Below are 16,004 nucleotides of genomic sequence, written 5' to 3' on the forward strand. Positions count from 1 at the left end.
CAATGTAAATGTTAAAATCCTGCAATTCAGTTAAGAAGATTAGGAGATCTTATGACTTAATGTTTGTGAAACACAGCAAATCACCTTTGTCAGATAATAGAAAAAAGTTATGGAAAGCAACTATCCTTTTTATTCAAATACAAGAAGACAAGGGGTTTTTTCCTCCAGTCAGCCTAGGGGAAAAAGTCCCTCATCTTATATTCACATACAAGGAAACCTCATTAAATATACTATCATTAAACTGCTGCCAAAAGCAGTATGTGCTCAGTAATGGAAACCAACAATGAAAGCTGGTTCAATGCAGCCAATATCGGCCATGACTATAAAATACAAGGCCCATATTGGGCAGACATATGGATGGGAACCTGCTACTTTTTTATATATAATATATTTCATGCTCCAGGTCAAATTAGCTAAATCAGTTCCAAATTGTATCGATTGAGCAGAACTCAATCGTTCCAAAAACCATCTTGAGTGAGTGGGCAGAACTCCATCGTTCTAAACACCATGTATGGAGCTACAACCATCAAGCATCCTCTGTCCCAGCCTCTCACCCTGGGACTTCAGATACTCCCAAATCCATTGGCAGGCATCCTATGTGCAAGCCCAAGCCCAGAGGTCTTGGGGTTCAGATGCCCCCAGATACTACAGGCAAGCATCCTCTATCCCAGACTCTTTAGTTTGGGACTTTAGATACTCCCTACATTTGATCTGAGCCCACAAGATGCCAATGGGAAGCTTTTTTTTTGTAAGAATATATGTCTATATAGATGTAGATAGATAGATAGATCTATATCTACCTATCTATCTATATCTATATAGATATATATAAAGGTTGTATATGTATACACCTTCTAGTCACTGTTCATTACCTCTTTAACCCATCACTGGAAAACCCACACACCTGTTACAATATACACACCCATGGAATGGCGCTCCTGTGCATGCATCTGCAAGGCACCGTCTCCCTCAAGCCCCCTGTCCCTTAGTCCTGTCCCCGAATACAGGGTTTAAAACTCAGTTCATTCACTGTCACTTCCTCTGGAGGACCCGCTGCTGCTGTCCTCATCTCTGTCTTCTGATCCAGTTGTCTCAACATCCTCTTCACTGTCTCTGTCTGCTTCCCCACTGGGGGGAGGTTTGAAAGATCCTGTGCCAAGTGTCCCTCTGCCAAGTGGAGCACTCCTGATGCAGGACACGAACTGATCAAAGCAGGCCAATGGACTCCCCTGGTGTTTAGTCAGGTGCCCGTACAATGCTGCCTCTCAACAGCTCTCCGACCCCTGTCACTGCTTCACAGAGCCGGTTTACCATTTTCCACACCTCCTTGGCATACAAGCAGAGCCATAGGAGGTAGTCGATAGTCTGCGGTACCTTGGCAGATTGCCCCTCTCTATGTCTCTGGGGCCTCACTGAGAGAGCTCAGTGAGCTATCAGCAAAGGATAAGTTAGCGCTGTCCGTCTGATAAGATATATGGTAATACCCATTGTATGCAGTCCCCCTCAATGCCAACTCTTTTTCCAGTCCTGGTGAGCCACCACGCTGTATACATTTCAACTTCCTCTTCACCTCCACATCTAAGGTGCGCCTTTCTTTCCCATTTGCAATCATTCCTGTTTCTTCATCACCTTCTTCAACAGTCTGACAAACTTCACTAAACAAGGCCCTAAACAGTTTGCCTAGAATCAGCCAGTTGTATATGATTAGTATGGCCCTGCCCTCCATGACATAGAGCTGGACCATGTGGCTCTGCATCTTAGCTGAATATAAATTTTGGAAGGATCCCAGAACTCATGATAAGAACACACAGTTCCAGTCATGAGTGGGGGGTGCTAATTAGTGCATGGATCCTTTGTGGGGGGGTGGGAGGTATCTAGAGTACACATACGTGCTAAGCAATGCTGAGCTGTGTGGTCACCATGGCTTGAAATGCTGTTGCCTCTGCTGGGGCCCAGCCCAGTGACCTATATTGTAAATCATGAGCTTTCTAACTGTAGAGTAATATCATGCATAGTCTGTAGCCTCTTGTGGGTTAAGATCAAGTGGGGGCATCTGCATCCCAAGACCTCTGGGCTTGGCCCTGCTCATAGGATGCCTGCCAATGGATTTGGAAGTATCTGAAGTCCCAGGGCGAGAGTCTGGGATGGAGGATGCTCACCAGTTGTAGTGCCATATGTGGTGTTTAGAATGACTGAGTTCTGCCTGCTCAATCAATATAGTTTTTGGAAGTTCTGCTCAATTGATATGATTTGGAACTGATTTGGCTGATTTGACCTGGAACACAAAAAAGATTAAAAAATAAAGTTTGTATTATACATAAGTAGATATAAAAGTGCTGCTTAAAAGTGTGTCTATGGAGTACCTGAGCTAAATATTACAGCAGTTCCAAAACAGAAAAAAATGCATCAATTCTGCATGAACTAAGTCTATGTGTATCTGTAGTAACTTTATGTAAATTACTGCAAGTATCTTTATTTCAGGGGGTTTTCAAATTTACCCCTCACTTCCATGTGCTCAGGGAGAGCAGAGCCAGACAGGAAGGAGAGGAGGGAATGGGCTGCTGGGGAAAGAAGTTGGGGTGAGGGGAAGAGGGCAAGGGGGCTACCTGATCCCTCAGATTTATTTTCTTTGCTATAGCAGTGGGAGGAGCACAAATTCAAGGCAAACCTCCAATAACAGATTCTATACCTGAAAAATTATAACAAATTTTTAAATGTTCCATATATAGAATCTAATTATCATAGAATCATAGAAAATTAGAGTTAAAAGGGACCTCAGGAGGTCATCTAGTCCAACCCCCTGCTCAAAGCAGGACCATCACCAACTATAACATCCCAGCCAAGACTTTGTCTAGCCGGGTCTTAAAAACCTGGGGGCTTGTCCTATATTCAGGGTGTCTTATATTATGGGGACTTGTCTTATATTCAGGGTGTCTTATATGTGAGTAAATACAGTAAAACCTACCATTTTTCTGTAGTTTTCCTCAGAAACAAGCACCTGCAAATGTGATTAAAAATATTCACTATGCCTCCATGAGTCATAGGTATATCATTTATTCTTTTACTACTTTCAAATCTCTCCAATTACTTGCTTTAAAAAATCATGTACACAAAGAGATCAGATGGCATAACCAGTAACAACAAACCTACCAGGCCCTATAATTTACTGTGCATGAAACATGAGATATGTATCCCAGAGGTCACTAATGAACACTTAAGACAACCTCATACAACAGTGGGAAATTTTTGTCCATGATATGCTTTAAAAATGCAAAATAATGTTTTTATTTCTGTATCTAGAACACATTTCTTTAAATATTTAAATCTATGTCAAAATATCACATGTACATATTCAAATAATAATAAAAAATGATTAGACGTCTGAAGAATCGTGTGATAGAATTATCTGAAGTATCTTTACATTTGAGTAAAGTAGGATTCTGGCTTAATTTTTTAAATTAGAAATAAAAATGCATTCTGTTTCAGATCATCCTTCTTTGGATAATGTTACCTGAGCCATTTATATGCATTTACTCACATATTTTTTCAACTGTTTTATTCTTATATCCTAAAATGAACAGTAGTTTTGCCTTCTCAGCAGCAGTGGGGTAGTCATTTCTCAACAAAATGATTGCCCCAGTAAAATAAATATGCTTCCACAAAGGACAACTAGCTCCCCCACCCAATGAAATCATCACACACTATTAGCTGTATCCAGGCTCATAAAAACTGACTTCAACCATGAAACAAAGTTCTTCCCATATACACAATCTAAAATTGGTATATTTGAGAGCTTTTGAAAGCGTCCTGGAATCAGACAAGGGTATAGATCAGAACAATTTGTGAAGTCTACCAGACACCTAACACTGCTGTTTCAGATTATGACATGGGGTCACATGCTCCAAGTTAAATTAAGCCTCTTCACTGTAGGTCACCATTTGTTAACATGCATATTATCTGAATTAGCAGAGTAACAAAAGCTCCACCAATATTAAGCCTTCAGAAATAATGGAGAACCTGGTCCAGTCTCACAAAGCAAAGTAGCATCTTTATTCCTTTCATAACATCATTGATTAAACTTAACTATTAAATCCTGCTGATGGCACCAGTAAAGTGTCCTGATAATTAAAAATGAGGCTATTTTGAAAACCAATGTGCTAAGAGCAAGAAAAGAATAATGCAGGTGATTTGAGTGGAAAGGAATCACTAATACATAGCAGGTTTAAAACAGGTCTGAAATATATTTGTTCATCCCTTTCAAAAGAAACACCATTTAATGTGTTACAACAAAAGATGAATAATTTTGTCTCTCTCTTTTTCACTCCCAAGTATGTGTAATTTAGCTGCTCAGAACATGCACACTGCGATGTATCTCAGCCAATGATAATTTCATCATGCTACAGTTGCTATTTGTATGTAGGAAAATCTAATGCTAATAACAAATATTCTCTCCAATTAGAATACAATTAGGCACTGATGCCTGCGATCAGTCTCGAGAGAAACAAAATAGCATGAGTCTAAATGAAGATCCCCTGTTTTCAAATTTACAGGAAGCTCACAAAAAGTTTCACACGCATATTACTTCAGAAACAATGTGCTACTTATTCTTCCTAATAATGATATTTTACATAGCATTCTGGGATCAAAATGTAATTTCAACAATAATATATTTTCTGACATCCTCCAAGGAAAAATTACTAGTTTCTTCCCTCTAAAAGGATTTAGATGGAATAACATCTGTGTTGAGATTATTGTGAATATGTTAAACTGACAGCAAATCTCTAAGGGGCACTGCTCATTAATGTTCTGTGCATAAAATTAAAACTTGAAATATATTTTTCAAGCCATTTTGAATCATTTAAGCAATTCTCATGCAAAGAAACTATTGTGCTACAATAATATATTTGGAGAGCCGAATATGAAAGCTATTAAAATGTCCTAGACCCCCTGCCTTTCACACAAAAAAATAGCAAAAGGCGACTCTTTCCTGGTTTGAAACATGTAGCATGTGAGCCATACAAAAATAATACTCTGAAGGAGCACTAAGTCTTTTATTTCAACCCATATAAGCCAACACAATCAACATTATCTCTTCTCACTATATCTTTATTTCATGCATTTATGCCTAGGTACTTAAGTATCTCCAAAGGTAAAATTCTGGTAAGTGTTGTATATAGTCATCTAAAAGTAATTCCCTACCCAAACAAGGCTCCCTCTTTGTAGCAGGGGCTTGTTCAGAGATATCAGTTATGTATCAAGAGTAACACTCTCACGTGATACACAATCTAAATTGGCACTAGCCTTATAGGCTGCTGGTTATGCTGCTGGCAGAAATGACGTTCTTTGGGGTGCCAAGCATGGACATTCTGCCATGCTGCCAGCTAGAATATATGTGCATATTCATTTAGGAAGAAGGACTGGGGTACCTTAGGCAATTGTACAGTTTGGACAGAATCATGGCTGATTCTGGGACCTCTGAAACCTCAAAGGAAATTGGAAAAGTTATTGAAAAATGTCCAAATTCAATTAGCAATTATTCAGTCTTTTGCAGCATGGAAGCAAGGCTGCTGCTGTCAGTGTCGTTTTACAGACAGAAAAAGAACAGTAAGTCATTGAGAACGTGTTCGAAAGCCAATGCAATCATTACAATCACATTCAGATGGTGACAGTGCCAAGTGTTAACATCAACGATAATGGTTCCAGCGAGGCAATTGGGGTCCATTGTTAAATGGATAGTCAGGAGTTTTAATTAACGTGTGTTTTACATGATAGACTTCAGCAGCACTTTCTTGGAGTGGCGCCACTGTCTATAGAGTCAAATGGAATTTGTTTACTTAAAAGAAAATCATAGTGATCATAACACAGTATTCTACCACTTATGCTGCCTACATTTGAAACAACAATGTGGAAATATTAATGCAACCAGCTGAAGTTATGCTTACTGGGTCTTCTATTAGGCTCCCACACTGTTGCTGTCACAAATAATATCAGAGTACCAGGGATAGAACTGGCAGTGGTAAATTGCAATTGCAATCATATTCACCCAAAAAGTAGATATTTAAACATGAACTTGGGGGCCGAGATAGGTGGATTGATTTCTCAGAAGTTTTGAGCAACTGCAGTTGATCCTGGCTGACTGATATCTGAAAATAAAGCCGCCTTCTTGGGTGCCTATGCAGACATGAGTTTTAAATATTGCCCTTCAAATATAAAAATGCAGCACCTCTAAATTGTTATTAGCTGTATTCAGAAAGAATTATATGTATGTCCCAGCTCTTTGAAGAAAACGCATTTATAGAATAACAGGCTTTCAGATTTCAAAAGTGTGATTTAAATACAAATACACAATTCAAGGTTTTTTCCTACAGACAAATGCTTCCTTTCTTCTGAACCTCCTTGACCAGTGAGGTGCCATATATTTTCATTTTCAGGATTTTGTTCACATCATATATGTGAGGTAGCATAGTGTGTCATGAAACAAATGCAGTTTTGGCATTAATTATCACAGGGGTGGATGGTCTCTAAACCAGCTCTATACCGCTTCAATCCTGCATCTGCCAAGGGTTGAAAGAGTCCTCGGGATGAACATATTGCCTGGCAGCTCCCTTACCTAGTGCTAGGTGAAACAGTTTCATATGGCGCATACAGAAGTTATGTTTTTTGCACTATTGGCCCCCTGAAAGCACTCTACAGCCATGCCATGACACATACGCGTGACAAATTAACCCTCATCAAATGAGGTATCAGATGACGGCGCTTCACTTCACAGCACCTTAGGGAACTTGTGTTCCCTAAAGTTAATTTGTCGTATGATTGAGGCTGGGCTGACGCAGCCCAACCCTGCCCCTGGGCTGTCAGTGGGAAGGGACTGGGGGAGAGAAGGGGAGTGAGCTGCTGGCTGGGGGTTTGCCTGGCCTGAGCTGGAGGGGGCTGTGGCTGGACCCCGCCCTCCAGCTGGGCAAACCCTGGATAAAAGCAGGGATTAAACCCAGGTCTCCCCTGGGCTGGGCAAGAGCTCTAACCATGCAGCTACTAGAGTAAAGGAGTGAGCCAGAACTGGCCCCTGTTCTACTCATGTATTTTGTAGGGGTTGACAACACCTAGCAGGCCACACAATGCACACATGGTAGCTAGAGGTGATCATGACCGGGTTCAGTCATAAACTAAGTATCTAGCAGTTCAATAACACTGCTAGGATTTGGGTGTTTTGGGGCATGCCCAAAAGTATGATGGTAAGCATTTATAGAACTTCATGTTAAAAAGATTGAGGGCCTGTACCTATGGTGAGAGCAGTTTTTGAAGATCTACATTTTGGAGTTGGACAATGGACATGTCTAGATGCTTGCACACACGGGGAAAAAACCCAGCACTTTAAACATGCACTCCCACGCCAAGCCCAGTGCATGCCCAGAAGAGGCATCGCATTAGTTGGACCTAGTTCACCCAGCATCTGTATAGATCAAGTGCTTTAGTGGGGCTTTCTTGGCACTTTTATCTAATAGCTGATTGAATCAGCTATTAGATAAAAGCACCAAAAAGCCCACTGAACCACCCAATCTATAAACGCTGCAAAGCTGGGTTAAAGAAACACACTGCTGCTCCTGGTAAAATATGTTTTGGGTTTTTTCCATGGCTGTCAGTGCCCTTGTGATAAATAACAATTTAAAGCCCATTACTCATTTTTCTATGAAAAAAAAACCTAAGATAAAAACTTCAAAAGCAAGTAAAAACCTTTGGTCATTATTCCCCTGAATCACACGTGTGATTTTGTCAATGGGTACATTTTTCAGTGTATCTGTTCATATATTCAAATTCCACTTCATTTCAGCCTCTTTTTCAGCTTGTTTTAGGATGATAAAATAGTATTTCTCACATGTAGCTATAACAGACAAGTAGTCGTGCTTTACTTTGCATCTATATTTTCATATCTGAAAACATGTGACAACGAGTAAACTTTTTTAAGCGTGATTGGAGATTCAGCTGATTTAATTGCTGGTGTAATTGATAATTAGACCCAGTATAGATTAAAGCACCTAAGTGCAAGTGGAATATTCTGTTGTAAACTGTTGTTTGCAGTTAAAAACCCAGAAGAGCAGTATTATTTGGTATTTTAGGAGTACGAAGGGTGTTAGTTTTTGGGGGTTTCTGTTAAACAAATGGGAGACTTTTTGTACATTTAAAATTACTACTGAAAGTGTTTACAGTCTTTTGGCATTCAAGTATTTAGGGCCTTTTGAATCTTAGCCCCAGGAAATGAAAAAAGGCTACGAGCTAAACATTTAAATATGTTGTCCCTTAATGGTAAATTTAATTCAAAACTTCACTGCATTCATTTTATAGCAAGGGCAATAATTGTCTCCTAGTGTGAAAAAGCTGCATTAGCTATTAACAGTTCGTTACACAAAATAGTTGTCAGAAAAAAATAGGGAAAAAACTCTTTAAGCCCATAACTGGAAAGAGCTAGTTGGTTTCACTTGTTGTCGAGCTGTTTTATAAAAGCAACTGCAAGAAGAAAAACTACTGAGAAGTTGATGGAGGGCCAAAAATATTAATATACTGGAACACAGTGAACTTTTTACAAGCTGTAAATATTTTTTTGGGTTCCCACATATAACCGTAAAGTATGTTGAGTCCTTTCTTTGTCAAGCCTTCCACTATTAGTGTGCAGTCTGTGATGAATAACATCTACCAAAAAAAAAAAAAAATTAGAAAGCCACAGCATGTGTCAGAAGGCCTGCATATTTCCTGTTGAAGCTACCAAAAGGAAAATCATTTTAGTAAATACCAGGAGACTCTAGGATGAGCAGAGGGGTAAAATTAAAAATTCAAGAAAACAGGAAGCAGTAAATGGGATGAACTCGGTTTGTGGACCTTGGACACACTAGCAAGTTGATTCCTGCCGGGATGAAAGAAGAGCGTTAGTGGAAGAAATCTGTTCATGCAACAGAATAAAAACTACCATGTCGTTCTTGGAAGGTTCTTCGCCATTGTCCAAGCGCCTTGCTTAGGTTTCAGACATAAGAGCATGGAGAGGTTTCTGCTGTTTGCTTTCTATTAAAAAAGAAGCTGATAAGAGTCAACCCAACACTGAGTTTGCCGCAGCACTCCTTCCCGGTATGATACAGCTCATGAAGGCCCCGGGCAAGATGTCAACCTTCCATCCCTTTGATTTGAGCACGTTTTGTTAGGGGAAGATTTTTTTTCCTCCTTTTTCCCTCAGAAATCTCAGCCGCATCACATCAGAGAGGCTCTTCCCTTGCTTGGGAGGCAGCGGAGGGTCAAGGAACGTGGGGGACAATTAGTTGCTTGTCTGAAGGGCGCGGGCTAGCGCGGCCGGAGAGACTGGCTTTCCTCGGGGGGAGAGGGGGGTTGACCAGAAACAAGCAGGTCTGAAGGATGGGGATAAACTCCCTTCCCCTCTCTCAGCTCAAGCGGGGTCTCTTCCTTGGAGCTGGGAGTCAAGGTCTTGCTAACTGGAGGGTGGAGAAGAGACCCAGGGCAGCACAAAAGGGACAGGCCTCTCTCTGACCAGCCTTTGCTGCACCCCTTGCCCCGGGCCCTCCTGCATTTGCCTCCACCCCGGGGTTGCAAAGGCAGCGCCGACGGAGGACTATGTAAGGAGGGGACCATGCAACCAGCAAGGGGATGAGGAGAGACTCCAGCCACTGGAGCCGAGGCCACACTGTGTCCACACCTGATGCCCCATGAGGCACCGGAGGCTCCGCCCAGGCCTTTGTCACACGGCCGTTGCCTAGGAACGCCCGGGCGGGGGCCGGCTGGCTCGGACCCAGAGCAGCTGCTGAAGCCCCGGCGTGGCCGTGGGGGCCACGGAGGAGGTGGAGGTGGAGGGTGAGGGTGAGGGATGGCACAAATAGGCTCCAGCCCGACCCAGCAGCTCAGCCCCGTGGAGCAGGATCAGATCTGGTAATGGCCCCCAAGAGCCGGCTCCCCTGGGGTGTCCACCACCCCCCCGCTCCACAGCGGTCCCCATGCCTGCTCAGACCCCACTTCGGCAGCTGCGAGCTCCCTCAGATGCGAGAGGGCCTGCCAGGAACAAGGCGGGCATGCAGGAGTGGCATCAGAAACCCTGAGCCGAGGAGAAACGAAGCTGGTCTGTCACCAGGTCCCTTCCTCGCCCGTCCCCTCTCTTCACACCCCCCGGGCACCCTCATTTTTATCGGGGAAGACAAGTGGAGCCTCAAGACCTGAGGAGAATAGCAAGGAAAGCCTCTCTCCTAAGGCGGGAGAAACAGAGGCAAGAAGGAAAGAAAATAGCAAGAAAGGAAATAGTTCATGTAATAAAGCACCGTGTTATGTAATAATACACACGTGAGGAAAAAAAGTATGAGCTTCTAGCCTTACTCACCACAGTTTTAAATCTTCCAGTCATTTTCACTGGAACATAGTTTTCCCCACACTATTGCTCTTTATATTTCTCTGTCACGTTAGATCATCTGTTCTTAACTTCCGTCAACTCGAGACACCCCTTGGTAGGCTCAAGGCATCCCTTGGAAAATGCCAGCTCTCAGCCTTCACTTGCTTTTTGACTGCCGAAAAATCCTGGAACAATTCTTCTCTTGCAAACAGCTCACAACACATCAGATTCCTACTGGAAATCTCTGCGGGTTTGTCGTGTGGATCTTGTTTGCACACCTATCAGTGCTAACATCGCCAGGCACCCTCGACAGGTTCTCAAAGCAGCCCTGGTTGAAAATCACTAACTCCGATTCTCCATGCCAGTATTTTCAGTTAACCTCATCATAAGAAAGCAGGAAGCAGGCCTGTTTTCATTACTGATTACTGACTGCTATTTAACAAAATCAGCCATTTAATTGATTTTGGAGTCTGAAATATTTCTAGAGGTGTGTCATAGCACACGCAACGTCATCCAATCCTGAACGTTAAATATAAACATAGCTGGGAAGGAGTATATTCTGAATTACTGTTTCATTTCCATCAAAACAGAAAATATTTTCCCTAGCCTCTTCAACCTTAATATACTAATATAGAAATGAGCTTGCTACTTTGAGGGAGAGGCCTACCCTTTTGCAGTTTATAATTTTTCCAGCAGACTAGTTCATTTTGTGACTTTAGTTTGTTACTTGAATGCAGGCGCTGAAGGTCTTTTCAGTCATTTTTCTGTTCGTTCCAGGAAAAGCTGTGTTCACAAGGAACTAGAGGCTGCGAGGAAATGGGCCAACACATGGGGGTTTTTAGCGACATCTCCTGAGGAGGTAACACTGAATTCTATATAGTACCTGTATGAATTTGACTTGCATAGTTTACCCAGAATAGTTACGTACAGCTTTTAATTAAGCTGTTCCAGTGCAGAGCCATTATTATTGAAAGCTTAGCAATATGTATCCTAGACAGGCAACTTTGGTCATCTCTACCAGGCAAAATGATTGGAGCACAAAAGTGTTGAAGAGTGCTTATAACACTCCTACATGTAGGGCTCCAAGTTAGTAAATGAAGTTCTTCTAAGGTGATTTAACATTTTTTTTCAGAGCTGCTTTCGGAATAAAATGACAAGTTGTAATTTATATGCTCTACATATTAGAATGCATACGACTCCCAGGAGTGTTAGCAAGAATTAGATGCATGTTGACAGAATATTTCCCCTTTGTCTGTCCATATGGTAGTTTAAAAGTGGAGGGAAAAAAAGGTTTTAGCTAATTAAATTTTCAGTATGGAAATTTACAACTTGCTAAAATACTTGGAAAGGGGCTATCCAGTCTCAGTGATAATTGCATTTTAGATGTGAGACATATAGAGGCCATGCTGTCCTGCTGCTGAACAACAGGACCAATGCTACCACTGATTTCAGTGGTAACCTTACCATTGATTTCAGTGAGACTTATGCACCTAACCTTTGGGACTTTGGAAAGTTCAAGTAGACAGCCAAGTACCTTGGAAAACTCTGGCCCACTGGACCCAAGTATCTCTGCTTTACAAACAAGGACGAAATTTGCTTACCAACCCTCCTGCCAGGCTCAGAGATCTACTAATTACAAGTACATTATACATTACCATCATTAAGTCTCGTGCCATAAAGAAATTACGGTAAATGAATAAGGAATCCAGGTTGTAGCCATATTGGTCTGGAGGCAAAAGATATCAGAACTTATGGTATCTTTTATTAGACCAACTAGATTTTTGCAAAAAAAAAAAAAAATCTTTAATTAAATTCTTTAATTAATTAAAGAATTTTTTTTGGCAAAAATCTAATTGGTCTAATAAAAGATGTCACCTCTACCATAAGTTCTGATTCCTGTCAATGAATAATACAGTTACTTGGCACTATTATGATTATTCAGTTTGCTGTCATATAAGTCACATTTCCATGACTTCTGGACTTTGGGGTGAGAGTTGGAGGCACTCAGAAAGATTCAGCCCTTACACCTGAATTCAGAATGAAATGAGACTGAGAAGTCCATTAGAACAGCTTCCAAAGCTATACAATAATTAGTCCTGTATCAGGTTGCCTAGAACAGGGCGCTTAGAAACCACAGGTATAGATATCGGAGATTAAAACACATTTCTTTGGCTGAAGTGTCCATTTTTTATAATGTTGATATTCTATTTTAGTTGATCAAAACTGAAAAGAAAGAACCCTCTAAACCTAAGATTGAGCTTCCAGAACATTTACAGATCCGACCTCTGACACCACTGGAAAAATATATTAAGGTTAGAAAATTAGATTTAAAAATTGCTATACAGTGAAATCTGTTTTAAGCAGCCACCCAAGCACTAAAAGTCAGTTGTCTAGTAGAGGTGGGCCTTTAACTAAAGGTCAGACTAAATTGTACTGGAAACCTTAGGGATACTTTAAAAGGGTTCATTTAAGACAGGGACTTGCCCTTTGGATGTGGTTTTTGGTGAAGGTTTCACTGCACAACAATCAACTTCTACCATAAAGCAGCTCCTTCTTAGACTTGTGCATAACAGATTATTCATCTAATGCATGCATGTCTGGGCCCATCAGCATTCATAAGGAACGCTGTGAAAATTGTCCCTTCTCTGACTGGGAAGACAGAGAGATACGCCCCATCTTTCAAGATATATCATACCCTGCTTTTTAACTTTCATTTTTCAGCTTCCTCAGTACAGCTGAACGTTTCTCTATTTTTATTCAAGCAAGTCACTTTTTGCTGCAGTTTGTTTTAAACCCTCTCAATAGCAGAAATTAGACTGGCCTAATCAGTGAAACAAATTCTAGTATATGATTCATAATGGTTGGTTTTATAGCGCACGTTTTATACTCATGCTTCAACATCAGTGGGAGTTATGTACACAACCGGATCAGAAGGTGGAAATCTGATGCACTACTTAATTCACAATTGTACTTTGTTGGAACTCCACTGGATACCTTTTCCCCACAGACACTTTACCCCTGGGAAAGATGCATAATCACAAGTGGAAAGTAAAGTGAAGTTCATGTGATTGCCAACAGAAGGGTGGTGAATAGTCCATGAGATAACAGTGACCTTTTCCCACATAGTCAGATTGGAAACTCCTACCTTTTTGTGCGAAATTTCTTTTTGAAAGAACTTTGCAAAAGCCACAGGAGGAAAAGCCATTACTGAGATCATAAGAACTGAAAATTAAAAAGTAAACGCTGGTGCTACATATTGGAACTGAAAAAGTGCTGCAATTTCTGCTGTTAGAGCTTTACATCTTTGTCATAATTCCAGGTTTCCAGCCAGTCATTCGTACCTCTCACGGCCTGATTTGTGCTTGCACACTCACAGTACAGATCAGACAGCTGGTCATCAGTGCCAGATTACCATGTGCAACCTGTTGTGTGTGCACTGAAAAAGAGTCAAAGCTTCAGACTGGATCATTAAAATATACACTGGCCAAGGGAAGCAAGAGTTCGCTGTGGATCTGTCCTACAGTTTGTCTTTTAAAGACCTATAAAAATGTTTTTCAATCCATAGTTTGAGGTTACAGCATTCACTCTCTCCCATGGGAATGAACCGTAACATCATGTCTCATCCTCTAGGTGGGTTAGATTCCTAATCCCTTGTGCTCACCCCTTCCTCCAGAGTATAGGAGGGGCATGGCTTTCTTCCAGTATCCTGCTCAGTGGGTGGCTCTTGTGGCAAAGAAAGTTATCTCTTCAGAGGAAGTGCTCCACCTAAATATCATAAACATTTTCCCTTGTTGGCCGGGGAACAAAGCGAAACAGCTCTGGCAAAAGAACTGAAACATTGTTCTCCTGCTCTGTATCTCTTTACTGAATAAGTCCCCAGATGCTAAATTGATACAACAGAGAGCGCTTTGAATGTGCCCAGTTGAGATGATTCAGCCAAAGCAAGCACAGCAGTCGGTGCACAGAGGCTGTTGGCTTTTGTTTGGTTTCCTTTTTAGCCTGATTAATGACTGATTAACTTGATGCTTAACCATTTTTTAGTAGAAAGGGACTGGAAAGGATAAATTAGTTTGTACGCAGGAGCCAGCTTGGTCACTGGTATCTTTAGTGTGTGGCCTTAGAGCTATTACTACTTAGCAACGTAACCACCAATTTGGCCAGTGCGGAAGTGCCTTTTTCCTTTGTTTCCAAATGTTAACTAGCCTAGGGATGATTAATATATGAAGAGAGGGAGACAGTTGAAGCTTATATGTGGGCTTATATGCTGTTCCTAATAATGAAATCAAGCAAAGCCCCTAGAGATTTATTAACCAAAGATGAGGATCAGAAGATAGAATTCAAGTTGTATTAAACATCTTAGTCTCCTGCCAAGTTATGTTAATACTAGTTTTCACATTCTTCCTCTTTCCTTTACCAGTGGAAAAAAAAACAGCCTTCAAATCTTAATGTATGTTAATAAGTACTAAGGATCTAATGATAACCAGAACACTGCCCTTTTACTTACTAAGTAACAGGGATCCTGGTTTTTCTCTGATTTAAAAAAATCCCAATTTTTGGTTAAAAAAAAGCAACCCCAAATCCACATTTTTCCATGATTTAAATGAAACACCCCTAATAGATAGATAGATAGATAGATAGATAGATAGATAGTGATGTTTCATTTTAATCATGGAAAAATGTGGATTTGGGGTTACCTTTTTTAACCAAAAATTGGGGATTTTTTTTTTAAATTAGAGAAAACCAGGATCCCTGCTCATTAACCCCTTATTACTACATGGCTTTGTTTTCTTCCACACCTGCTTATTTAGATATAGCAAGGGTTTTAGCTTGTTAGGCAAGACAAATACTTAGACAGATTTGGAGCTGCTATTAAAATGTTCTCATCATAACTTGCCCTAGAAAGAACCATCAACTTTCCTAAATGTATTTTCAGCGATAGCCTTTCTGTACTGTAAGGCTCAGTCTTGCAAGCTACTAGGCAACCTCAGGATGTCCTCAAGCCCCTTCAGTTTCCTCCTACTTCAGTGGAAGTTGAGAGTATTAGAAACCAAGCAGAAGGAGCCCCGAGTAAAGCAGTATCCAATAAATGAAATACCAAGCTTCAGAAGAACACCAGCACGTAATGAATTACCTTTGAACACTGGTTGTTTAAAACTAAGTTTTACCTTCTTCCAGTGCTAGAATACATTAGGGCATGTTGCATGGCAGCATCATAGAAATGAAACCCACTCAGTTAATAAATTTACTTTATGTCTTCTTATTCCAGGCCAATCCATCTCCTCCAGTCCCTAAAACTACTCAGGGGTTTATTGGCTGGAGATCATCTGTGCCAGGGCTGAAACTTGAACATGGTTATCAAATCCGAAGCTGCAAAGGTGCCTTTCACAAGGATTTGCAGTGGCCAGATGGACCCTGTGATTGACATGAAGAAATAATGAATAAGCTTATTGATCCATTTGTTTTCTCAACCTAAGTTGAATATTCAATAGTACAAACAGCAGACTTTAAGTAGATAGTAAAGCATAAGTATTTACATGATATCAGCAATATACTTGGCAAGATGTGAGAAATTTAGTTTAGCATATCAGTTGTTCATGTTTTGTTGAAACCTGCAGTACACAACCTGTTA

At 40.9% G+C, this 16,004-nt stretch overlaps 1 protein-coding gene across 1 annotated transcript; it reads left to right on the forward strand.

Moving 5' to 3' along the window:
- Nucleotides 1-9,862: 9,862 nt before the first annotated feature.
- Nucleotides 9,863-15,797, forward strand: CUNH20orf85 (chromosome unknown C20orf85 homolog). Its single transcript, XM_006024095.1, has 4 exons — nt 9,863-9,924; nt 11,153-11,234; nt 12,589-12,687; nt 15,642-15,797. Exons 1-4 carry the CDS (start codon nt 9,863-9,865, stop codon nt 15,795-15,797), a joined length of 399 nt encoding a protein of 132 aa, XP_006024157.1.
- The last annotated feature ends 207 nt before the right edge of the window (nt 15,798-16,004 follow it).

This window comes from Alligator sinensis, unplaced genomic scaffold (assembly GCF_000455745.1).
Source record: "Alligator sinensis unplaced genomic scaffold, ASM45574v1 scaffold970_1, whole genome shotgun sequence".
Taxonomy (NCBI): Eukaryota; Metazoa; Chordata; order Crocodylia; family Alligatoridae; genus Alligator; species Alligator sinensis.